The 26,878-nt window shown below is 41.9% G+C and overlaps 1 protein-coding gene across 4 annotated transcripts in view; it reads right to left on the bottom strand.

Moving 5' to 3' along the window:
- nova2 (NOVA alternative splicing regulator 2) overlaps positions 1 to 26,878 on the bottom strand; it is a 101,420-nt gene that overhangs the window by 56,724 nt on the left and 17,818 nt on the right. For all 4 annotated transcript variants that reach the window (XM_037776175.1, XM_037776172.1, XM_037776174.1 and 1 more), the window contains one exon: positions 20,288 to 20,431. In XM_037776175.1, coding sequence (XP_037632103.1) covers positions 20,288 to 20,431 — 144 coding nt within the window. The remainder of the gene's footprint in view (positions 1 to 20,287; positions 20,432 to 26,878) is intronic.

Raw genomic sequence — 26,878 nt, 5'->3', positions numbered from 1 at the left:
GTGGTGCATATGTGGGTGTATGTGTTGGAGGGGTGGGGAGCGGGGCCTATATGGGGGAGCGTGGGTGTTGGGAAAGCGGGGGGGAATTGGGGGAGCTTTCACTGGGGGATTAAAAATAATGGAAGTGGGGTGGGATGGGGGGACACGGGGCAGCTGTGGAAGCAGCTCTTTTGTGAGGGAGGGGTGTGTTTGTGTGTATGTGTGTGAGACAGAGGGGTTAAGGGGTCCCAGAGGGCTACCTTTGTCCCCCTGCCACAGATTGGGGGTCTGTAAAGACGAAAAAAATGCAATTTCACAACTGGTTCTCTCTCTTTCTCTCTTCAATGTCTCTCTCTCTCTCTCTCTCTCTCTCTCGCTCTCTCATCAATGAGGCTCTTTGTTTGCCGCACTCACCTTCCTCCTCCTTAAAGGGAATGCCACTCCTACACAAAGCAGGACTCTATAGTGAAGGAACCTGCTCCTTTAAGAGCACACACACACACACACACACACACACACACACACACATCTGTGTCAGCGAGTGTGTGTGTGTGTGTGTTTTTGTGTGTGAGAGGTACTCAGAGACATTAGCAGATTTAGACCTTTTAGATCTGACCCCTTTGTGCAACTAGAGGGATGTTGCCATGACTACCACCAACGCTAAGTGTCATTGTTGTGGAGGGCCAATCAGGACGGAGCACATATGTCGCTGTGTGTGTGTGTGTTTGATCTGCACTGCATTTGATTTCACTTCAAGTGTACTGACGGATTAGTTTTAACATTATGACATTAACATAATTGTGTGTTTTTACTGTACGATCCTCTGATGCAGTAATCTGGTAATTTGCCTGAATAATGACGCCTTGTGAGCAGCCTCTTCCAGAAAAGCTTTACCCTGCATACACAAATTTCGGATGTTATTAAAAGCTGACACGTAAATTACCGCCTCAACTTCCTAGCAGCGCTGCTTATCGCAGCAACTCTCAAGGACAGAAGGCGAGGGGATCTGGACGCCGACCAAGACGGGAAGAAAGACATCTCTCTGTCTCCGTCGCTCTCTTACACCTGCTAGGGAGGAGAGAGGGAGTCTGGAAGGAGGTTGGGTGAGGGGGTGGAGGGGTTCTCCTCTAGGAGAGCTGTCACTTTGATTTTCATCACCAAGGCAACGGGTGTGCAGTCCCACAATCCTCTGCTTTGTCCGGTGGGGGTGGGGGTGAGTGTGTGTGTGTGTGTGTGTGTTAGTTGCCGTGCTGTGCCTCAACAAACCTGCAACACACACACACACACACACACACACACACACACACACACACACACACAGCAAGGCCTGGTACTATCGTCATAGCAGGTCGTGAAAGCAGCAAATCGCCATGGTGACACAGAGACAAATCTAGCTATGTCTGCTATTTATGGGTAAAGAGAGAGAGTAGGCAATATTGTGCAGCCAAACTAGCTGAAATTGCACTGTGTGTTTTTGTGTGTGTATGTGTGTGTGTGTGTGTGTGTGTGTGTGTGCGTGTGTGTGCGTGTGTGCCGTCTCTGTACATGATAAAGATGTTTTATGAACAGGGCCGAGCCACGTTGCTTAGCCAGGCTCCTCACAGAGAGGAGCTTTGTCATAAGAACTGACAGATACGAGTAGCTGGGTGACAGCAGAGAGACATCCATCAGTTAGAGTCTGCTGACTTAGACTCAGCCTGAGGCTTTGTTTCTCAAAGGTCTGGGTCGCAAACACAACAGTGGGTTGTGGAGGATTTTGAAGGGTCGTCAAGGGATCGCAATGAAAACTATACTAATGCTAAGGTTGGTAATCTTAAGAAACTAGTAAGAGTAAACTAGATTTAAAAAAATATGCAACCGAAACCTCAGCTCAGTGGTGCCAACTCTTCTTCGATGGAAGTAGCGAGCAGCACTAGCTCCAAAAGTCACTAAATCTACCGAGACATTCGCCAAGTTGCCGCTCAGGCCTCCCTCCAAAGCCACTCCCCCCAAATTAGCAATATGAATGTAAACAACAAACATGGCTATTGTTAGTACTCACAGCTGCCAAGCTAGCAGCAGCTTGTGGAAGACTCCGGTGACGCGCAATAAGTGCACGGACAGAGTGTGATCAGGTACGCAGGCAGGTAGCCTGGGCTCGAATGAAACGGGTTTATACAAATATATATATATATACAAAAATGTTTTTGAAGAACATCACCAACCCTAGCTTTAAATCTCCCAGTCAGAGTAGCTTTCAAATGTAAATGCTGCTTTTAATTGAAGAAAGCATCTTTATTCATCTTCAAGGTTTAATACAATAAAATGAAGATTCACTGTCACAGTGTCTGTAGGTTCTGTGCGATTCAATTAAGATAAGCGTTGGGAGGTATGTGTTTCACAATCTGGACAAAGTCTAAATGTTGCACTTGAGTAATTGTGTAATCACTTTGGGCTACCAAAGTATTCCAGGTGGTGAGGAAATGTGAAATCAAAACAAAATGTAAATCACTGGCCTCATCAATGACCCCACGCATGCCTTCTGTCACTACTTTAAGCTTCCATCAGAAATGTGTTTTTATTCCAGAAGCCATTAGACTGCAGCCGAAGTACAACCGTAGGTCAATTTACTTTATGTATAGTTTGATAAAGGAACATGTGCCTTTGTGGTGTTTGTTATGATTGGCCACTGACATGAACCCCGGTGTATTTCAACCCTTTTCTTACATTATCACATTTGTATTTTTAGGTTGTGTTTAATTTGTGTGTATTTGTGTTTGTAAACTTGCTTGCCTTGCTTTACTTTATTCGTCCCTTGAGGGACTGAAACGTGCAGAGATGAGAGGAAGGAGGAGGAGGAGTGAAACTGGAGGGAAATGACAGAATTGGCAGCTCAATGTTGGAAAGTTTGGAGATCAGTCAGGAGGCTGGGAGTCCAAACAAACACACTCCACATGGTCAGAGCAGGTTCATAAATAACTGCAGTTAATATCTGTGTGGTTGTTGCATCAGCTGTTTATAATGAATCAGGTAGAGACTGTAAAAAAAAACACTGAAATACGCAAAAAGAAATGAAAGCAAATATTCATTCTGTGCACCTTAAAGAGAGGTTACAGCAGGATCTAACAATGACACAGTTTCACACACAGACTGCAGAGTACAGATGTACACACACTCTCTCTGAGGCAGATGGGGACACCCTCTCTCCCCCATCCTCCCCCCACGCTAGCCTGACCGGGGTCAAAGAGGCTATTGTCATACAGAGCGCCTTGCCTCCACCTATTGTCTGTGACAGTTGGAAACCCTCAGAGCTCATACAAACCTCTGCACATTCAACTGCTCCTCCTCCTCCTCCTCCTGCTGCCCTCTCCTTTCTCCTCTTTAGTTCACTCTCCCTTTCCCTCGCTCCTTCCCCTTTTCCTCCTCCCCCTTCCTCCTCCTCCTCCCCCGTCCTCTCTATGTGCTGACTGGGCTCTTCAGTCTGACACAGCTGGACCGGTGCAGACACACACACACACACACACACACACACACACACACACACACACACAGGAACAAATTCAACTGCATTATCAGCAGTGCTTTACTTTGTTTACTGAACCTCTTAGTTACTTCTGTCATATTTGCAGCATGTATTGAAGCTATAGCTTTTATTGATGTTGCAGTCATTCAGTCAGATGATCAGATTAGATCACATGAATCATTGATGATCCTTGTGGGAAACTTGGCTTGTTAAAAAACACAATAATGGAAGTAAGAATAGATTTAAGAAAAGCTAGAAAACGTCAAGCCACTGATAAACATAATGACAAAAGTGAAAATATAGTATAATATATAATGATAGTCAGGGGGGTTGAACATATTTTCAGTAAATTCAGTTAAAAAATGGAAACTGAAGCTCCAGTTTTCATCATGTTTACTTGCAACCAAAACCCTGATTAGAGATTAATAATCTTTTCCTTTGTCTGTAACATCCAGGTCAATGTGTCTGCTGACCTTTGACCCGCACAGTTTGAGAAAAATAACATTTATCTGACACATTTATATTAGGGCTGCACGATTTTGAAAAAATATGTAATTGTGATTATTTTTACTGATATTGCAATTGCGATATGATTTGCAATATTAGAGTGAATGATAATTTTTTACATTATTATTCTCATTTTAAGAGAAAAACAGCAGTAGGCCATATTACGAAATCAGATTATCCTTACTCTGATTATTGCCCAGCTCTAATTAAGATACAATTTGATGTAATATCAGTGGTAAAAGTATCACTGAATCAGGTTATAATTGAAATATTGAAACAGAGCTTGTGGAAACAAACTGTGCAGATTATCTGTCTTGTTGGAAATGACTTTTCCACGTCTTAAACAGAACCTGGAAGTGGATCAAGTGAATCACTGCTGAATGGATTTGACAGCTTCAAACAGGAGCCGAGCCGCCTCTGAGCCGCGTGTCCCGTCAGGCTGGAGGCCTCGGCGGCGCTGCTGCAGTTTGAACAGCAGGAATATGGCCGGCCTTCACAATGACACTGCAGTTTGAGTGGCTCCAGGGCGCCATGATGCTGTGAGTGGCAGGTGGAATCTCTTTAACTCCCTCTTTCTCTCTCACTCACACACATATTGCTGGATTCTCACTTACTGCACAGAGAGGCTACACGTTTCTCCCTCCTCTCACTTACATAAGCAGAAAAAAAAGAGTCTCTTCTCTCATCGCAAGCAACAAAAAAAGCTGTCCCTGTTTCTTATTCTAGGCGGGCCCCTCTTCAGTACGCAATCATCGTTTTTTTTTGTCTGTTTCAGAGCAGACTGAGATGGCTGCAAGGCGACATTTGCTGTCGTCGCAATTTTTGAAAAGAACGCTGCTTTTGCTTTTGCTCCGAGCACTGGTGATCTGGGAATTATTCAGGTTATTGTAGCTGTGGGTATACAAGCAGCTGCTAAATGCTCATGATGCAAAAATGAGAATGTCCTTCACCGAATAACAGAAAAATATATATATTTTAGTGGCGTGAAGGACGTGCTTTGTTTGGTACATGAGGACAAAATAAATCTGAAATCTGTATTTTGTTCAGGTGTGTTCTGTCATCATGAGAACGGATGACCTGTCCCGTTGGGCTGTGAGCTGAGCCCTGCAGATAGTGTAGCTGCTGGTCTGTCTGTGTGGATCTAATATTAAAGGTTAAGGCTTATAGATGTGAATCCAAGTGAATCCCATTCATCACAACAGCTCTCAGCCTGGGGGGGGCAGCACAATGATTTATGGAGTGAGAAGAAGAAGAAATAGACCCAATACATTTACAAGATTTAATATACTGATAATATATATTTTGGCAAAATAATAAAAATTTTCAGACTAAAATCCTGTAAAAAGTGGAAATGCTTCTGTTCAAAGTATCCTCGACAGTTCATATGATATCTTACAAAAAGTGATTTATTTTTTGTGCGTTCTCCTATGAATGTCCAGCAACACAAACGATCTGTGGTTCGGGTACGTTTGTTACTTACGTACGTGGCGTTAATTAAGTACGTAAGTTACTTAACAAAATTAAGGTGAAATAACTCAGACGCCCCGACCTCCTATGAGGACTTTGTCCCTCTTTATACTACGTCACCTGACTTCGTCAACGGCAGCCCTGCATATCCTGGCTCACGATGACGTGGGTTATATATACTGTATATAGAGCTGTGTATTAGCAAGAATCTGGCGATATGATACGTATCATGATACAGGGGTTACCCTTCAATGCTGTAAGCAAGCTAATATATTGTGATTCTTTTAATACAATTTTAGGAAAACTGTGCAGTATAAAGAGTACACAGCCATATGCATAAAATCTGATTAAAATAAAGTTAACAGTCTCTGTAACATCCAACATCCCAGCACTACCTTGAGAGGATGCATCTCTTTGCAAATGAAATAAAGTATTGACTGAGTTGATATTTACATGTAAACTATTAATTAAAAATCAATACAGTATTTTTGAGAAGTATCACAAAACAAAACATCGCGATACTCAATATGTTATATAAGAATTACAGTGCATTTGTTTTTCTATAGTGTAAGTACTAACAGTGAATGAGAACAGCAGCTCTGTTTGACGGTTTACAAACAATTCTGCACTTTTAAAGACACCATATCACAATTTCAGTTTCCATAATTACCACAAAAAGGAGCCTTTTTGATTTTGTTTCAAATATGTGATGTTAAAAACTGATCTTGTAACACACGTCAGCATGCCAACATTTTCTGTTGGTTAAATTTGAGTTTATTGTCGATCAGAGAATCGTTGTAGAATCATTGAGGCCATCTCTGTTCACGTTAACTACTCAGTTCTTCTTTTGTTTATTATTCCAAATAAACTGGAACCATAAAAAACACATCATTTGCTGCTTGCCAGAGGATTTTTTTTGAGCTCTTAACATAAAAGCTTCCACGGCGGAGTTGATCAATGCAGCGTTACAGAGAGTTAGAAAGCTGTGGATTAGTCCTTTAAAGCCATATTAAGTATACGGTGACTGTTCAAGGACTTTATGAGGATTTACGTCTACCGGTGCTGATGTCATGTCTCTTGTCCTTTGTCGACAGCAGGAGGGAAACACCACAAATGAGATTCAGGTTGTCTAATATCCAGAATCATCTCAAAAAGACACACACACACGCACACACTCAGACCTGCAATGGTGAAGCGTGTGTGTGTGTGTGTGCATGCGTGCACCCTGTGGGAGTGATGAGTGGCAGCGAAAGTGTTTGAGAGGGTTTATGACAGTCGTATTTCACAGACAGACTGCATTATCCTACCACTTCCCAAGGACACACACACACATTCTCACACATTCTCAATCTTACTCACACACACACACACACACACACACACAGTCGGTGCAGCATTGATCTGCGGTCAGGCCGGCCATATTCCTGCTGTTCTATTTACGGTTGGCCTCGCTGGGACCCTCAACACTCCCTTATTAAAAGTCTAAACATGAAGGCAGCAAATAGAGAGAGAGAGAGAGAGAGAGAGAGAGAGAGAGAGAGAGAGGGAGGAAGCACTGAGGTGAAGGAAAAACAGTATCGATCACCAACTTCTTCATTTCTAATTATCATTTCTGCTGTTTTGGATCCTGCAGGCTACCGTAGAGACGGGGTAAAGGAAGGAAAGGAAATGTGAGAACGCAGATTACAGAAATGGAAATGCAGGCTTCATTAAAGCAGGTGGGCGTGTCCTGACGCCCCGTCTCAGCCCTCGGCGTGGCAGATGTGGTGCGGATTGATTAGCCATGCCTGTCTGACTCTGCAGGCAGCAGGGGACTGACTGGTGTGGCCCAAGACCTGCAGAGGTCGGGAGTCCCTATGTGGGCGAGGGACGGGGGACGGGGGGCGAGGGGGCTACAGTAGCTGCTCTGCATCAGACAATCACGCGACACCTGCCCTGTCTGACATCTGTATGTTACTGAATTACATGCAGAGGTTGAATGAGCATGAAATTAGACCTCCAAGATTAGTTTTTATGAACAGTATCAGAGTCATTTTGAGGCTGCAGTTTGTGGTGGATTGCATTATACTGAAAAGTGTTTCTAATATTTTGACATTTGGTATATACTGTAATAGGGCTGTCAATCGATTAAAGTATTTATTGGTAATTAATCGCATGATTGTGTATAGTTATTCACGATTAATCACAAATTAATCACACATTTTTGATCTGTTCAAAATGTACCTTAACGGGAGATTTGTCTTAGTATTTAATACTCTTATCAACATGGGAGTGGACAAATGTGCTTTCTTTATGCAAATGTATGTATATATTTATTATTGTAAATCAATTAACAACACAAACTAATGACAAGTATTGTCCAGAAACCCTCACAGGTACTGCATTTAGCATAAAAACATATGCTCAAATTATAACATGGCAAACTGCAGCCTGAAAATTGCATTAACGCATTTTTATCACGTTAACTTTGACAGACCTAGTATATATGGAAATGGGTCAAAAAAACGTTTAGAAACAGCTTTCAGCTTAATTCAGTCAAATACAACCCCACCATCTATCAACACCAGTCTATACAGACTGTATACTATTAGTAACCTACTTGTTTATTCTATAGCTCAGAGCTGTATGTCAGTGTGGTTCTAACCCCGCTCGGGCTGAGGGCTCTCATTCTGCATGAGTTCATGTAGCAGAACATGATAAGTAACCCCGTCAGGGTTCAGAGTTCAGCTCCCAGCGGAGCCTCCCAACACAGAAACACACTCAGAGAGGCACTTTAGAGGGAAGCAACACGCTTAATTTGACCTTTTCATCTACAGAGCTCCTCTACTCCAAACTCTGAGGCTATTTGAGGAAAAAAGACGGCATCATGTGAAGGTTGTCATTCACTATTTCAGATAATCCAATATGGTTTGCTTCAAGGTCTCGGTGTCCTGCAGCAAACAGAGACATGTCTGATTTGATTGTGCAAAGCTTTTCTCAACCAAAAACAAGTCTATATAATTAAGTGGTATCATGTGCACATAAAATGAGCGAGTTACATCGTCTCAGCGTGGTCGGATGTACAATAATTATCGTATTTGTATGATGATTTTGCCCTTTGTTCGATGTACAATCAATAATGCCATAATGTACGATAAATTGCCCATTTTGTAACTCTTACAGTTAGTAGTTTTAGTCTGCGCTGTCTCATTTTAATTAATTTCCAGACAGCAAAATATGGGTCTGTGTTTACACATCTCTTCTCACGTGACCTTTTTCCAGCCAATCATACTTGGTGAACGTGACTCATGAGCACGGCTGTCGTTCTCTCTCCCTTTTGTCTTGTAATTTAATTTTTTAATAGTAGGCTACTACAGAAAATGCTATAATGATAGATGTATGGACACATACCCCAGATAGCTTTTAAGAAATTGTAGTTTGTTCTTCACACATTTGCAACTATTAGTTCTCGTGGTTATGACTCGTGTATGATAATTTTCCTCAAAATACCATTATTTGAAGCCTCTGGTATGACAGTTGAACGTTTCCCATCTGGTAACGCTGCACCGTCTCATACATTTCCTTGCTGTCATGAACTGCCGTGCCCCTACTGTAGGTTATGTTTTTCCTTGTCTTGTGTCATTCATTCAGTCTTGTTTACTGTTTCCTGTTTTATTTTGAAATACTCACCTTGTCTCTTGTTTCAGAGAGCTTCACTTCCTGTGTGTGTGATGTCCTGCCCCGCCCTGCTTAGTTTCACCTGTCCCTCATTAGCCTTCCTCCCCTGTGTGTTCGGTCTTTGTGCTCTCTTGTCTGTTGCCAGTTGAGCTCAGCATTTCACAGCCTAACGTCAGCCTTTTCTCTCGTGTATTCCTCGTGGTGTTTACACCTTATAGACACTTTCTGTCTTTATTCTGGACTGAATTCTTGTGTACTGAACTCTTGCTACAAGCCTTTTCATTCTACCTGCTCTGTGTTTTTGAGTCCATTGTCTGTTGGCACCAGCGTGATAATTGCTATAACAAATAAAAGATGATATCACAGAACTAAATTAGAAACTGACGAACAGCCTGTTCTCTGCACCAGATAACATCAGCAACTGACTGCTTACTTTCCTCTGAAATACTTTTTCTCATGCTACTGATCTTTTTATTTTAAAACTGCAGTCGTCCTGCTCATATGGATCTTATTATGGATCAACAGTCCAACCTCCTCTTAAAAAGCTGTTCCTGTACAAACCTCAATGACATTTGTGCCTCTTATACGGCGTCCTGTGAGGCTGATGGAAGTGATGCAGCTGCAGTCTGACTCTCTCTGAGTGCTGCGATATGATGGTCTGTCCGTCAGCCTGCGTGGCACCGACTGGTACTGAGGCATTACTCAGCCCGTAGGCCTGGCTGCTGGTGTTGTCAATGTTTCATCACTGTTTCTATACCCGCAGCTCATTTCTTCTAGATTCTTTGCATTCAGCAGTAAGCTAACCGATCCATGTGGCCTTTTCAAATTAAAAATCACTCCCATCTGATACTTTTATTCATTTATTAGAGATCTGAATTAGTTTTTTTAGTTGATTGAACATTTTAATAATTAACGATTAAGTAAAAATGTCAAACATGTCTGATTCTCAAATGTGACGATTTGCTGCTTTTCTCTGTTTCACATCATTATAAACTTAAAATATTTGAGCGATGGGCATTTAAAGATGACACCTTGGGCTCAGGGCAACTTGTGACCTGCATTTTGCTGTCTCTTTGGGCATTTTCTAAACCAAATGGTTAATTGATTAATTTAAAAAAGCAACCAAGAGAATGTATTTGTATTTATTTATCTGGGACAGTCCACGTTAATTCACATCAGTGTGATGTAATTGTGCCAGATTTAGGTTTCATCTGCAGCCTATAAACAGGCTGATTATAATGTAAATTAAAAACAAAGAAAACAAATCACTAACACTGATGATAAATAATTAAAAATAGCTGAAGGCATCCTGGAGAGCAAGATGTTCTCCATGCCATGAATCAGATAAATAATGTTTCTGACTCAAATACTGTTAATAAAGTAACGCCACAGACACAGTGAGGGGGTTTACATTTTGGCTGATCTCTGATCAGCTGTGACGCTCCTGCTCAGACGGACTGCAGACACTTTAACTGGTGTCAATTTACTGCAATGATTTGACAAATTCAGACGGAAACTAAAATAGGAATCTAATTTAGTGGAAATCATCTCGTTATGACTGATAAACAGCAGACATTTGTAATGAATAAGTCACTTAATGAAGAGGGGAAATGGCTAACAAACAGGAAATTCATTATGGTTGCATGTGTGTGTGTGTGTGTGTGTGTGTGTGTGATATGTAATATTCCAGTTTTCCATCTCTCAGTCTGAGAGCTTAGTGCTGCATAAGAAGCTTAGAGTGCTGGAATCAGTGATGTTGATAATGGCCGGGGGCAGCGTGTGTGTGTGTGTGTGTGTGTGTGTGTGTGTGTGTGTGTGTGTGAGTGTCAGGTGTGTGTTATTATGTTAGGTCATGTGGCCTTTTGCGACAGATGTGTGCTGGTTGTGTGTGTGTGCAGATGGGATATTAAATGCTGAAAACTGCAATCATGGTGTGGGATTAAAGACAAAGCTCTGAAACGGTGTCACGCTGTGACAGAGGACAGACAGAGGACAGACAGAGGACGGACAGAAGAGACAGGAAGATGAAGAGAAGAAGAAAATGAGCAGAAGAGGTGGGATGGAGGGAGAGAGTGAGACACACAACGAAAGATTGTGGACATCTATAATTCTAATATTTGAATGATGTCCACATACTTTTGGCCACATAGTATGCTACTCCACCATGTGACTGACTAATCAACTGAGTGTCTATTATTTTCACATGTGACTCAGTGTTTTCTCAGCTGCTAATGAGGAACTAAATCGGCTCCGTCTACTCTGCAGTCGTGTGAACGTTGAGTCAAATGGGAGCATGCGGTCGTCGTCCTTCGGGGCGTCTCATTAACAATCAGATTCAGTTTAGATCGGGCTCGTTGGAGGGAGGTTATATGTGGCGCTGAAGTCACTGCTGCAGGAATGTGTCCTGCTCTCGGGGGGGGCTACAAATAGATACTGATATTATTGTCCACACACACACAGACAACAAACACACAGAGTGTTTAGAGTCCACTAATGATGACGTCACGTCTCTCAGTGGACGTTTTCCTGTTTGTTGCATTTCTGTGATTGGTTTAATTAAAAAGGACCTGTTATGCTTATTTTCAGCTTTATACTTGTATTTTGGGTTTCTACTAGAACATCAAAAAACACTTTACTTTTCTCATACCGGCTGTGCTGCAGCACCTCTTTTCACCCTCGCTCTGTAACGCTCTGTTTGAGCTCCTGCCAAACTAGCCGCTATGGAAATGTGTTACTTGGTGACATCACCATGTTACGGTAGCAAAGGCAGGACTTCAAGCGAGGCGTTTCGGGAAGTTCAGGAGCAGCGTTTCTTTGGGGGAGCGTGACTCCCTTTGGGCTTTGTAACTTTGCAGACCTTTTACATGCACAAAAAAACTATATAACACACTAAAGGAAAGGGGGAAAGCACTAAAGCATCATATTAATCTCCTTTAAGGTTCACGTTGCAGAGTAAGAAGTGAAGTTTATAAAGACAAGTGACACTTTTACTGGATGTTTTTGGAACATGTCATCCAGTGAGGTCAGAGGATTAGTTCCAGTTTATCTTAGTTCAGGAAGAACTGAACTTATATGGATTATCAATTTGAGCTTTTATGGATTTTAATGGGAAAATATTTTCACACGTTCACAGTAAATATCATGTTTTAAAAGTACAATTTTCACCTGGATTTTCGTATTTTTTTAAAATCAGATTTTCCTGAATTATGTAATATTCAAAATGAATATGAATGAATTGAAAACTTCTCATTTTTAACCAAGTAATGGTGCAATTTGGTGTTTCAAGGGAAATTACTGTAAAATGGTGCCACCTGATAAACTAAACTAAAGGACTGAGCAGTTCAGAAGTCACGATTGGTACAAATGAATCCTTACAAATGTTTAGGACTGAACTTTATTCCAGTTCCAGTGTAACCTTGCATCTATAGTGCAGAATGTGCCTCCATCTCTGCTCTCCGACATCAGTAACCGTTTGTAAAACCTCTGGTCAACACTCTCGTTATTATTATGTCAGCGTCTGTAACACTCAGTCTGCTCCGAGGCTCTGGGACTCAACTGTAGCCATAAAACTGCAACAGGACAGAAGAGGGAAACTTTGACGGCATCGATACTAATTCATTTCCAGCTTTTAGTTTGTCTTTATGGCTTTGCCTCCGCGTCCGACTGGAGGTCAATATCTCAGCGGCGAGGAGAAGAAGAGGAGGAAGGCGGGTCGATTCTAATTATAAAACAGGTGTCGTGAATGAATATTTTATGTAGAACGGCAGCGGCTGTGTTTGTTCTCTTCACAAACTGATGAACCAACAGATTCAGCCGTCACATAAGTTTCATCTTTACCGGCTACTTGCTGAGCAAATGCACTTAGGAAATGAAAATGAACTTGTTTTTGATATATTAGCAGTAGCAGTGAAAGTTTAAGATTCGTTTACAGTCATTTTATTTGGTTCTACTGTTTACCTTTAAATAAATTACAACCTGAAAACACAGTTACATTAACAAAGTTATAATTCATACTATTCAAAACCTATTTAATTTAAAATGAAAGAAGAAATCTAAAATGGAAGAAGAGCATTTCAGACAGACAGTATGAGATAAAGAATGTGTTTTTGAACGTTATTCATGTAAACATGTTCTAGTAGAAACCTAAAATACAAGTATGAACTTGGAAATGAGCACAATATGTCCCCTTTAAGACTAATTCCATCACAAACCTACATTTTGATTGCCCCTGGGGAGACTTCTCACAAAGTACAGCGAGAACAAAAAACACTTTTAAGACCTAAGAAACTGTCTGAAATGCTCGAGGGCGACAGTGATTCATATTTAAGACTGCTGGGGACCTGCAGCTTCTGATATTTAGACATAAAACACTCTGTAAGCAGCCGCAGACACTCTGAACTAACATAATGTTCATGAGAAAGAACGAAAAGTGGAGTAAAGACTCACAATGTAATATTAGGCTACAAGGAGGGAATTTTCCCCAAATCCTGGGTCGGTTAGGAAAAAATATCATCACAAACTTGAGCACCTTATGTCTACAATGTCACTTGTTCACACATTTCTTTGAGGAAAAAGAAAACTTTTGTAAAATTATTATATTTTCATAAATTGCCGAGGTATGGAATTTGCCAAAAAGGGTTTCTTTCTGGCTGCCACTTGAGAAAACATTCCCTCAGTGACTTCACAGTGGGTCTGATTCGATTAGGAAAAGCCTTCTTCTTGTTTTTGTCTGCTCTTTGTTGATTTGTAACAAGGTAGGAACTATAAATAATACTGTTCCAGCCGTCCCGGGGAGAGCAGACACACTTTGGACTCGTGTGCTAGTTACCAACAAAGATTCAGACAGCTAACACTAGCATCAGCTGGAAGGCCAGAAAATAAGCTTTCCAACAATATGTTTCTGTAGGTGGCATAACTAAAAACAGTATGGTAGAAGGAAAATAACAAAAGCGACAACATTTACTTACATGCTGTATATTTCAAAACTGTGAATAAAATGTGAAGAATAGTCAATAGTTGCTTTCTAACTAAAATGTCCCTGTCCCCTACACCACTGGAAAGGACAGAACCACACATCTAGCATGTGTTTTTAACAAATAATCAATGCGATTACAGTTAATTAGCTGATGAGTCACCTGAGACACCGAAACCTGTTAAAGGAATAGTTTTGGGAAACACGTCTTGAATCCATCTAAACGTGAGACGGACATCCATCTTATCGTCTCGCTGTCACAAAGAATGATAATAATGAGTTACTGCTTTGTTTGGCGGCAGCGTCGTTCTCTCTCCAAATCTCTCTCTCTAAATGGAAAAGGCTTTTTTTGTTTGTTTTGTTACCGTCTCTGGAACGCTGATTGCAGCTCTGCAGATGCAGCGTTGTCATAAAATTCTGTTACGTCCTTTCGTATCCAGTTAGTCCAGAGAGAGAGAGAGAGAGAGAGAGAGAGAGAGAGAGAAGCTATATTTGGAAGCGGCACTGCCTTGTACTGTATGGGTATGTAATAAATCTGTTGTGCCATAATAGTGAATGGTGGGTCGTACAGCGCTGTGTGTGTGTGTGTGTGAGGATGAATGGTGGCCTGTCTCGTCCCCCCCGTACTGCTGCTCCTCGCTACTGTAATTGGTCGTCGGCTTAAGTGCTGCTGCTGCACTATTCTCTAGATAGATGGGATGGAGGGAAGGAGAGGGGGAGAGGAAGGAAGGAAGGAAGGAAGGAAGGAAGGAAGGAAGGAGAGAGAGAGGAAGCAACGGGAGGGAGGAGGCGAAGGAATAATGCAACGGGGAGAGGGAGGCAGAAATGACTGATGGGTGAGACGGAGCTGGATCGAAGGATGCATGAATTAAAAAGGACGTCAGAGGAAGAGGAGACGGAGGAAAAGAGGGATGGAGGGAGAACAGAGCGATGTTATATGAGTGGAGGAATGTAGGCTGAGAAAGGAGAGGTCATGTGAGTTTCACACATTTGTTTTCATGATTTTTCCATCAAGATTCTGTAGTTTGTAGCATCTGGTTGGTCTGGCAATACATAATAAATCATGTTATCTTTCCCTGCAGTGCTATCTATTAATTTAATCCCCTGCATCTGATGGCTCGTTTCAACCTCACAGCTGTTTACATCCTGTTACCTTGGTTTCCATTGTCTCCGCTGCTCATTGGGTTTTCTATTTTTAGCCTCATGTTGTGTTTTTGTCTTTGTTTCTCCACGCAGCGTCCTCTCTCGTCACATTAACTTCGCTGCTGCAGGAACTAAATTCCCCCCCCCTGGGGATAATTAGAGTTAATTTGAAAAAAATATAATGTTATATATTCACGCATTTACCGTAAAAATCCAAATGAGGGGATTTTGTTTTTATCATCTTTCTAATCATCAACCGTTCTAATCTGCAGGATCCAGCTTGAGATTTGGCCAACTTTCTGAGCTTAAAGCGCTGCCAAACGCTGTCAGAGTTTAGCGATAAAGAACCAGCGTGGAAGAGCCAGAGGTGCTTTTATTTTAAACGATGATCTCATTTTGGAAAGTAACTCACATTTCTGTGTTCGGTGCGTCTGTGTTGAAATATTAGATTTCCTCTGATTCTGGATCGCATCTTGTTTTGGCTCGATGTAAACTCTCGCTCTGTGGGACTTTGGCAAAATTCTCGACATCATTTTAAACTGGGTTATTATTATTATTCCTTTAAAGTCTGCAGTCGAGCTCAGCTTACACCGGATTGCATCAACCAAACCGACGAGCAGCTTTTATTGTGAAAAGAGAGAAGTCGAAAGTGTTCAAATTGGGGCAAAATGTGGAACCTGCAACGACGAATTGACACTTTTTCTTCGGTTATTTTATGTTTCCAGTGACGTTTAGATAAAATTCCCAAAACTTCAATGACCTCTGCCAGGTTTTCCATGACAGCTGGGGTGGCGGTGTGTGTGTGTGTGCATGTGGGGAAGCAGAGGGGGAGGAAGGGGAAGGAACGGAGGGCGACTAATGTCTTCCGAGGAGCGAGAGGAGAGGAATGAGACGCTTTGGCCAAGACACAGCAGTAACTCTCTACTCTCGTTAGACTGGCCCTGTTATTCTCAGCACACACACACACACACACACACACACAGTCGGGCCCTTGCAGCAGGTGGGCCTTTTGATTTGTCACCCAGGAAGAACCGTGTCTCATTTGCATACAGATGCCCCCTTCAGCGCTTAGGAAGGGTGCACACACACACACACACACACACACACACGCACACACACACACACACACACACACACAGCGTCTTCAGTCCTCCCCTCTAGACTGAGGCCCATACAACCCTCTCTTTCTTTTTTCTTTCTCTCTGTCTTTCACTTGTCTCCCTTCCTCCCCTCTTTCTTTTCAGTTCTTCTCGGCTTTGCAGTGATTTTGGCGAACAAACCCCAGGAGATTGGAAACCACGTCTCTGTGTGTGTGTGTCTGTGTGTGTGTGTGTGCATGAATATTTTTGTAGATTTATATGCACTTCCTCTGTGGAAATGTAAAAACTTTCTATGGATTTATGTGCTCATGCAAATGCAAGTTTTTTACTGTATATATTTGCATTTATGTCTGTGAATCTATCGTTTTGTTCCTTTACATGTGTGTGTATGCATGCGTGTGTGTGTGTGTGTGTGTGTGTGTGTGTGTGTGTGTGTGTGTGTGTGTGTGTGTGTGTGTGTTTGTGTGTGTGTGCATCTTGGAGGCTCTTGCACCTTGCATCTGTTCTAGCTGGCAGAGCTTCCAGGAGTCTGTGTGCCGGTGTCAAACAACGGCGGCTTGTTTGCAGACCCCAACACTGAACTGATACACACATTCACACACTCTCAAACACACACACACACACGCACACACACACACACACACACGCACACACACACACACCAAGACAACAAGAATGAGAGCTGAATTTCAAACCAAATAAATACTTGAAGATCACGATGGAGTTTAAAGTAGAAGGGAAAAAGAGTGTAAATGCAGCCGGGCTGAACAGAAGACAGGATGGTGTGAAATGAAGCTTTACGGGAAAATGATTCACAACGTTGAGCGATTGTTTCCAAAATGCATCGTACTGGAATTCATGTTTCTGACCGCCAAAACCTTAGTATGTTTCATCTAATTCAAAGCGAAGACAAGGCACCAAAACTAAATCTTAGCCTGCATTTTATTTGTGGAAAAAGTTGCACATAAAAATTTATTTTACAGCTCCAAAAAAAGTGACATTTTAATCTGTGCAAGCCTAAAGTGAAGCTTAAAATTTGTATTTTTTAACTTTATTTCACCAGGATTATCTCCAGAAAGCCAAAACTGCTGCACATTATGTCACATAACCCAACACATTTTGGACTGGTGTCATAAACATGGGAAATATGTGATTGTAAAAAAGACTTTCTTTGTCTCCTGTCTCAGCTGCGTGTCCCTCTGCACACGGAAACCAACATTAATTTGCGACATGAATCCCAAGCTGAAGCTCTGAGACGTATTTAAGAGCGGCACACTGTGTGTCCAACAAGTCTCTAGCAGAGCTGGAGAAACGTCATGCTGTGATTGGCTGGAGGGCAGCAATTACATCAGAGACTCTGCAGGCGCTACGGCAACACTGGGAAGTCTCTAGTTTAACTGGAGGTGGGATTGTTACGTATACGCCTGCTGACGCCTTGTTTCAGAATAAGCATGTGACCTCCGGAGGTTATTTTACATCTAACAGGATCCCTGGAGGTTGAAAAATATTATTCCAAAGAGAAAAGTATGCATCGTAGTACTAGATTTAGGTCACATAAATATGTTTCACCACATTGAATCATTCTGCCACCTGCCACTGAGCACACACAGCTGAACTGGATGCATATGAAGCCACTAAAATCTTGACACAACGATTGTTTTTCCACGTGGTTTTGAGGTTCTACAAAGTGGAGGCAGAGAAGGAGTCAAACCACAGAGAGACGCTGTGATATTTCTCAGTTCTCAGTTGTGGAAATGCAGTTTGTCTGGATGATTTTGAGCCTTTACAGCCCTCTCAGTGTATTCCATTTATTTTTACAACAACATCCGCTCCTGGCAAATACAGCATGAGTAATGTTTTTATGGTTGTGTTTAGGCAACTCTAAGCACTTGGTTGAGGTTAGGAAAAGCTTGTGGTCTTGGTTAAGTGTTGACGCTGATTTGAAGCATAAGACAGGACGCGTTGGCTTTTTCAGTGTTTAACCAAACCGCCATCTTTCTCTAACCTGCCCAAGAGCCGAACCCTAATCCATCCCAACCTCCTCCCTGCAACACACAGATGCATTCGCTGCACTTCCACATGTTAAGTTAAAAACAACATGCTGGTGCTTTCTATTTCGTGTCTTCAACGGCTCAAACAAACAACCCAAACCTTTGACGCACAGCAGGACAGTATGAGCAGGATGACACACACACACACACGCACACAAATCATAGCCTCCCCCTCCCCACTGCTCCAGTCACATGTCAAACCAGGGCAGAATTAAGAGTTTAGACAAATACAATTTCACCTCTGATCCTGTAATCCTGATCTGTTGGACTGTGTGTGTGTGTGCTGGTGTGTGTGTTGGTGTGTGTGTTGGTGTGGGGTGCAACGTGAGCCCAGTCAAGGCCCCTCCGTCCCTGAGGACTCACAACCTCTGTCAACACAAACTTAGGGCCACACACACACACACATACACACATACACACATATCCCTGTACTTCTATCTTTGTGAGGACACTCATTGACATAATACATTCCCTAGCCCCTTACACTAACCTTAACCATCACATCTAAATGCCTAACACCTTAACCCTTACCCTAATCTAAGCCTAAACCTAATTCTAACCTGAACCTTAAAGGGGACATATCATGAAAACCTCCCTTTTTCAGTGCTTGGTCACATCCATTTGGGTATCTGGAGTGCCTACCAACCCACAAACTGTGAAATAAGACAACCCAGTCAGTTTTTTGTGGGCTGCATGTGCAGAAAACATGTGATTCAACAAGCCATTCAGATCTGGCTCCCCTTCCTTTACCACATACAGTTTTATCAGAATATACCGCACACAGCTTGAGAAATACCATTACCACGGTGCCCCATATTTTTCTCTCAAGCCAATCAGAGCAGACTGGACTTTGTGAGAAAATTAAGGCATATTAAGGCATGTAAACATGTTCTAGTAGAAACCCAAATTACAAGTATGAGCCTGAAGCATGACATGTCCTCTTTAAAACCAAGTCTGAACCCTCAAACAGGTCTTTTGACGAAGTGAGGACCGACCCAAATGTGCTCTCTTTCTAAAAATGTCCTCACTCTGAAGGTCTAAGACTCAAATCGGTCCTCACAAATATAGCTGTACAGTACAAGCACACACACACACAGGGACAACATAGCTATTATAAATCCATAAATCTATCCCACAGTGTTGAAATGAGGCTCTAATTCTCAATGTCAGTGCATAACAACAAGCAGAGATGCCACTCAGCAGTAAAACTCTCTGACAGCGCGTTACTGTGTGTCTATCTATGTGTGTGTGTTTATATATCTGAGCCTATGTGTGTTTTAACATGATGACAAACTGATGGATGAAGACTGAGATAATGAAATGTTTCCTTAATGTGTCAAAACACTTTGCACTGATCCATCTATTCATCCTGATGCACTCCCTCCATCATGCACTTCCTGCAAGGTCAGGCAAATGGATAGATAGATATTCTGCATACCTCTCTATCCATCCATCCATCCATCCATCCATCCATCCATCCATCCATCAATGACCCATTCATGCATCTGTCACTGTGCAAATCTATATTTATTGTTCTGCTGATGAAGCAAAAGTCCACCTTATAACACTTCAACACTGTTAGAAAAGGTATTGGTGATGCATCTTGATATTTGATTGCACATTTTGTTATTTGTGTGTGTAACTGGACAAATGAAAATGACAAAATGTTCATCATGTTGAGGTAAGCTAGGTGCAAAAAACATAATTGCATTGGTCTGAATCTTATAAATGATGTTATATGCATTAGAAAGCACCATTATTTATTTTTTGAGGATGCCTAAACAACTGAAAACCTGTAAATTAACAGTGTAAAAGTATCTAAAGATGAAGTTTTCCTTTACTTTCCCATCACCTATCATCCATCCATCCATCCATTAAAGCAGCAGCAGTGGTGGTGGTGGTGTCTTACCTGGGTAGAAGTCTTTGGATTTGGACAGTTTGATGGTGGCTCCGGTCTCTTTCTGCAGCTGGACGATGGTCTGACCTCCCTTACCGATGATAGAACCCGCCGCATAGCTGGGAATCAAAACCTTCAGGAAGTACTCGCCTTCCTCTGTAGCAGAAAACAGGAAACAGGAAGTCAGAGAGAGCTACTGCACTTTTTGTTGGTTTTACTTCAAATACAGCTGGAAAAGAACAATGAATGCATTATTAGTCTGTTTGACCCTTTGCCCTCATGCCGGCCGTTTGTTTCTATATTTTCCTGCATTTATGCCAATTTTGTTGGAGTAAAAGTAAAATGCAGAAAAAACAATCTGTCATCCAACACAGGGATCATCTTGTTTGGATAAGTGGAAACTGTGAAGCGGAAGCAAAGTGTTTGTCAGTAATCACAGTCTGACAGAACAGATGCGAGCCGGTGCCGCATCACTACGCCAAAGCACAATCATTTGTCTTCCTATCCGTCTCCCCCCGCCTCTGCTCCCTCTCCACCGACCATCCAAAGCTTCCTCAAGCTGCATAAATCCATCCAATCACATCAAACGATGACTGATATCCATGACAACTAATTATTTCCATAATCTGATGATTCCGTTATCTCTCCCCTTTCTCTGCGCGTCCATTTGTGCGAGCCTCTAAACACTCTCTCCAGATTGGTCTGATCTAATTTCAGCGTCGGGCCCGAGGAATCTGGTCCTCGTCACCGCCTCGGCGTGAGGGGGAGGAGGCTGAGGAGCACGCTGCTCGTCGCTTTTGTTATTAAAGCTAATCAGATTCAACGCTTGTGGATGCGACGCCTCGCGAAGGCATAACACCACATGCCCGCCACGACACACACACACACATGCACTTATTAACATGTGCGGATCAGCCCACACAAACAAACACAAAGCAGATTCTGATATTTGCGTCCTGCTAACACGGAGCTGCACCTGCATCGAGTGTAAACTCTGGATATGAAAGGAAGATGTCGTCTGATTCATGTGGACTTGTGTTGACTGTTTTCAGCACTGAGCTCAGATATTTGCCCTGATGGGATAAAGATGTCTTTCAGTGTCTTCACAAGCTGAAGCTGCAGTCAGTTTTGTCTAATCAGCCTGATGGAGGATAAACAGAAGACAGCAGCCGTTGTTCCTTTAAAAAAGTGCCAGAAATTTCATTCAACTTTGACCAAATAAAATTTTACAGACAAAAAGTTCACCGTTCTCTTCTCTCTTTCTCTATTTCTTCCTCTCCAAGAAATACCAGATACGAAACGTAGGTCACTTTCACACTTGTTTCATCTGACTAATTAAAAAGAGGTGCATCAAGGCAGTTTTGGCGATGTCATCCTGCATCATCAGCACTACAGGAAAACCACATATTCACAGCTTGCTGCACCTTATGAGTTGATTTCTAGTTTTTGATGGTCATTACGGACTCTCAAAGAAATAACTGGATTGTGCAGGCTGGTCTCATACGCTGTTCATAGCTATACCCACGAAAAGTAATGCGCTGTAATCCGTATATATCTGTAATCCACGTAGTTGTCAACCAGGAAATATAAAGAGTGGCGAATGCCGCGTAGGGAAGAGGTAGGGGTGGATTGATGGGTTAAAAAACACCAGACTTTCGCCCTGGAGACTGGTGTTTGTGTCCCGTGTGAAACCAGAAATAAGATTTATTTGTCACGTAACTTACATACTAAAGTAACGTGACTTCCAGAGTTATTTTAAGCCAAACCACAATCTTTTCCTAAACCTAAGGAAGTTGTTTTTCCTGTGAAGTTTATTTTGAAAAGACTGTATGTATGTAACGAGCGGAAATTGACACATGTTGCTGGACATTCATAGGAAAACGCATGAAAAAGGAGGGATAACTTTTTCGTAACATTTCATACGAACCGTTAGAATTCGTTGGATTGTGAGCATCAGTAGCCAAAACAGCAACTGCAGCTCATACTGTACAAACCATCCAGGTGAGTTAACCTGAGCGTGTTCTGTGCAGTTTACTGAAGTAAAACGATTTAGCCTCGATGAATCTTGATGTCAGTTGGAGACACCAAAATGAAAAGCTTTAGCTAAAAACCTCCAGTGGCTCTCTGTTGTATTTGCATCTGAACTGAAAACAAACTCAATTACAAGTGTGTCGACTGACTTAATAACATCTGATATTCTCAAGTTGATGTTTGTCTTTTTTGTAATTTGCCAGACTCTCACTAGAACGGAGAAGAAACAGCTTCACTGCTTTTGTGAAAAATTACGCACTGAAGCCGAAAGGGAGATAAACCGAAGGGTCAAAGCACATTTGAATCATCTTGCGGGTTCAGTCAGAGCGACTACACTTTCAGTGACTTCACTCAGTGACACGTTGACCTGAAGCAAGAACCTGCAACCTTTTGGTTGTAGCCTGCTGCTTCTTTGACAATGCAATGACAGAGAGAGAGAGAGAGAGAGAGAGAGAGAGAGAGAGAGAGAGAGAGAAAGAGAGAGAGAGAGAACTAACTGAACCTCAGCAGATCTCTTCCTCCCACTGTCTCTTTCAGGAAGAACCTCTGACCGGCCCGTCGGTACAGAATCACATACAATAACAGATATGGAGGCGATGTGTCAGAGATTTGTGTGTGTGTGCAGGACTAGGTAAATAAGAACAAATCCCTCCTGAAGCAGACGTGCCTTTGTTACCATGGCGATGATATCAACAAGCTGTAGGTCAAATAAAGAATAGCACCTCATTCCTTCTCCTTTAAAGGGCTGTTTCACCTAAAGACCTCTGCTGCTTTTGAATCTAACAGACTGAAAAACAGTCAGTCGCCCAAAAGCTGATATAAATAAACACAGTTAGATGTAAAATCGCTCTAAAGAAAATGCCATTATGCTGTGGTTCATCTTGCAAAAAAAGAGATTAAGAGCATGTTTTGCATGGTTATATTTCTCTCCCACCCCAGCATATACTGTCTAATATAACATATAAATATTAACGGTTCAATCCACCCAAATTGCAGAGAGACGCAAATAAACAAATATTGTTAATTCCATTCACCTGCATTGTAAAGTTTAGCATCTTAATTTAATTTTAATATCTCAAAACCTCGACAAATCAAACCAAAACTATCAGATACCGCTATCAGTCAGAAATTTTTTCTTTTGTGTCATTCCATTGAATTGGCCCTTTAAAGCCTCAAATCTTGAACAAAATCATAATTTGTTTCATTATTATTCATTATTATTATTATTATTTATGACTATGGAGCTTTTCTAGGAAAAAATGCCGCCTTAATCAGTCAGTATTTAAAATCACATTAATAGATTTGACTGTTTTAAAGAGTTTATGAGGATTCATAACTCCATAATCTGTCGCTTTCATGTCAGCAATAATATAGAATAATAGTAGATTTTATTCTTTTGTATATTTCTCCTCACAATCTACTTTTCGAGGTTGCAACAGATAGTTTCTAACATGGTTTTGCAGTGTTATGTCTCTTTTAACTGTCACTGATTGAGTGTTTCTCAGCTTCCCTCCCCAGCAGCATTCTTCATATTTGATAATCCAGGACACAGAACCTCAGGAGGCAGATTAAAATAGGATTATTATTACAGGGGCACACTTTCTCACAAGGCCGAGGCACCTTGTAACACCGCTGTTCTCCGTCTGCTAGACAGGAGGAGACACTGAACTGTATGAATGCAAAATATCAGAATCTCCTGCTTTGATAGTGAGGTGGACAGACTCGGTATAACCAGATGGAAGATCCAATGATCCAATTATTAAATGCCTTTTAATAGCTATAACTCCCATTAAATCCCTTTAACACTTACGTTGCAGCAAAACAAGAGTGGAACAGAGGTGTTTGTGACACCTCACTATAAATACATTTAATTAGTAAAAGACCCTGCACACCCACACACGAGTTTTCAGTTATTCTGCAGGTTGATAATCATTTGGTGAAGAGATGCTGGAAGTTTGAATCATAACGGAAAAGATCCTCAACTCAAGACTGTTGAATGATTGTGCGGTTGGTCATGTGATGCAACAAAAGCAGGGAGATCGTCCTCATTCTCTGCGAGTGACTCACCGACTCGTGAGTCGACTATACAGTACGTGCCAAATTGGAAACATCGGAGGTTTTTCAGAAAAATCCAAGTTTCCCAGGTGTAATTATGATTTGTATGTTGAACGTCACTTACAAGTCGGAAGCTTGTAATTACTGTAACTCGATGTTACATGAATGCGGCATAATTAGGAATAATTACAGCTGTGACCTAATTCCATATTACACTGTAATTCAGGTTTCGTGATGTGTTCACACTGGGAAAGTCGCAAAATAATAAATTGTGGATGATGGTGAGACAGCTCAACGAAGATACAAAAGACATATATACACATAAAGTACACAAATATCTTGTACACTAACTCCAAAAAAGTATACTTTGACAACTAGTATTTGACATTGGAACACTTGTCTTGATGTTGTGCAACTAATTGTTTCTCAAGAGACACAGTAGATGTTGTTTCTTTCAGATCCTCTGCCGAACGTGTGTGCTGTGTGTGAGGGGATTGTAGTGGAACAATGTTCAGAGTGTTAAATACTGGGTGGGCTCTGTTCTCATCTCGGATTGTTCAGCCAAGTCAAAGCATGAGCACACATACAGGAAACCTGACACTCCCCTGCCCTTCCTCAGCCCTGCTAGTGATGAAGTACAAACTGCAGGGAGCTCAGACGTGGATGTATGTACAGAGGAGAGAGAACAAAACTCACTTCTTTTGATTTGTCAAATAAAGTTTAGCCTCCTTTGTTAAAATCTTGTGTTAATCAGAATTCCCTGATGTGCATTAGTGAGCGAGGTGTTTTCAGTTCAAATTAAATTCTCTTCCCTTCGGACTTGTTACTAACCAGATCTCCATATGGAAGTTTCCAAAATAAAAACACCTACATGATAATGATCTTCTTCTCCTCTTCTTCTTCCTTCTCTTTAGGTCCTACCATCCTACTATCTATTCATCCTTCTATCTGCATGCTCCTTCTCTCCTTGAAGTTTTAGTACTGGAAATATTTCTCAGAAGCAGTCAGAGCCACTTGAGACGTATAAATGATGTGAAGCGTGAAGAAGCCAACCTTACAAAGATGTAGGGCTGATCAAAATAACAAAACATAGCAGAGCAGTGCAGCTACTGTACACTAACATACTCATCTAACAAGCTGTAACTCTAGCTGGAGGCAAGATTACTGAGCTTCATAATATTAGTCTTCTCCACAACCTCCTGCTTTCTACACTGGATCTCAGTTGAAGAAAGTTATATTTCAGTTTATTACACGGCTTTGTTGAATACTCGATTCTGATTGGTCAATCACTGCGTTATGTCTTTATAGCAGCTGTGTATAACAGACCGTTGCAGTCGGATGTCGGACTCTGGCGGTCCGTTTTTGTGTCAAATTATTGATTTCTTCAGTAAGTAGCTGTGTAATAAGCAGGATAATGTACAGCTAGCGGGTCAAGTTGTGAAATAAACTTCCTCCGCTATGCGTTGGGGCGTCGAGGTGACGGGGTTTATTTCACAACAATGACCGGCTCGCTGTACATTATCCCTTACTTGTTGAATGTGCTTCATCTGTTGTATTTCAGCAGTTTGTTTGCAGCTGACATGCTTCTCCTGTAAACCTTGTGTTTTGAATGTTCGTGGCATATTTTGGGGCCCGGCCCTGGAGCTTCAGCTGCACTGTGGCACGTCACAAACTTTATTTGGCTCCTCATCCTCGCCTTTTCACCTGCAAGCATGGCGAGTAACTTTCTATTGTCCGTCTTTACATTTTCATTTTAGTCTAGCCGGCTAATGAGCTGCACACAGTGGCAACAGTAGTGTGACGTTCATCAAGTTCTTGCTCTCTCTGATATTAACAACGCTCACAGCAGCACTTTGTTTTGAAGCTTGAAGACGTGTCACATGGTTGTGGCCTAAAACTGTCTGTCTCCTCCTCATTACCTTTCTCTCCTCCTCTTTTCTTTCATCTTCCTTCCTTTCCTTTTTTTCCCTCCTCTTGTTCCCTCTCATCTTGTCGCCTTTCCTCTCAATCCTAGTAACCTCCTCTCCTCATCTTCCCTCTCCTCTCCTCTCCTCTCCTCTCCTCTCCTCATCTTCCCTCTCCTCTCCTCTCCTCTCCTCTCCTCCCATCTCCTCATCTTCCCTCTCATCTCCTCAGTGTGCTGCAGTGACCCACTTTGAGTACGGAGCCTTGGACTGACCTGCTTTAGATAGAGGCTAGCTAATTATAACCAGCCTGTATTAATAAGGCAGGGGAATTGGTAAATACGAAACACACACACACACACACACACACACACACACACACGTATGCATGCACACACAAAAAAGATAGCGCACATATAACACCCCTCCACAAACAGACTGTTTCCGACGTCTCATAAACAAGCCTACACACCAACATGGCATCATGACTCATCATCTATATAAGAGGATGCAATGAGTGACTCATGTTCATCACTTGTATCTGTTGTCTGTAACACTTGTACGTGTTGCCATGGCAAACATTAAAAAAATTATTTATATACGCAGAGCAAGA

Source organism: Sebastes umbrosus, chromosome 7 (assembly GCF_015220745.1).
Source record: "Sebastes umbrosus isolate fSebUmb1 chromosome 7, fSebUmb1.pri, whole genome shotgun sequence".
In the NCBI taxonomy this organism is placed as follows: Eukaryota; Metazoa; Chordata; class Actinopteri; order Perciformes; family Sebastidae; genus Sebastes; species Sebastes umbrosus.
Note: the sequence above shows the minus strand (reverse complement) of the source record. Positions and strands in the feature narration are given on the sequence as shown.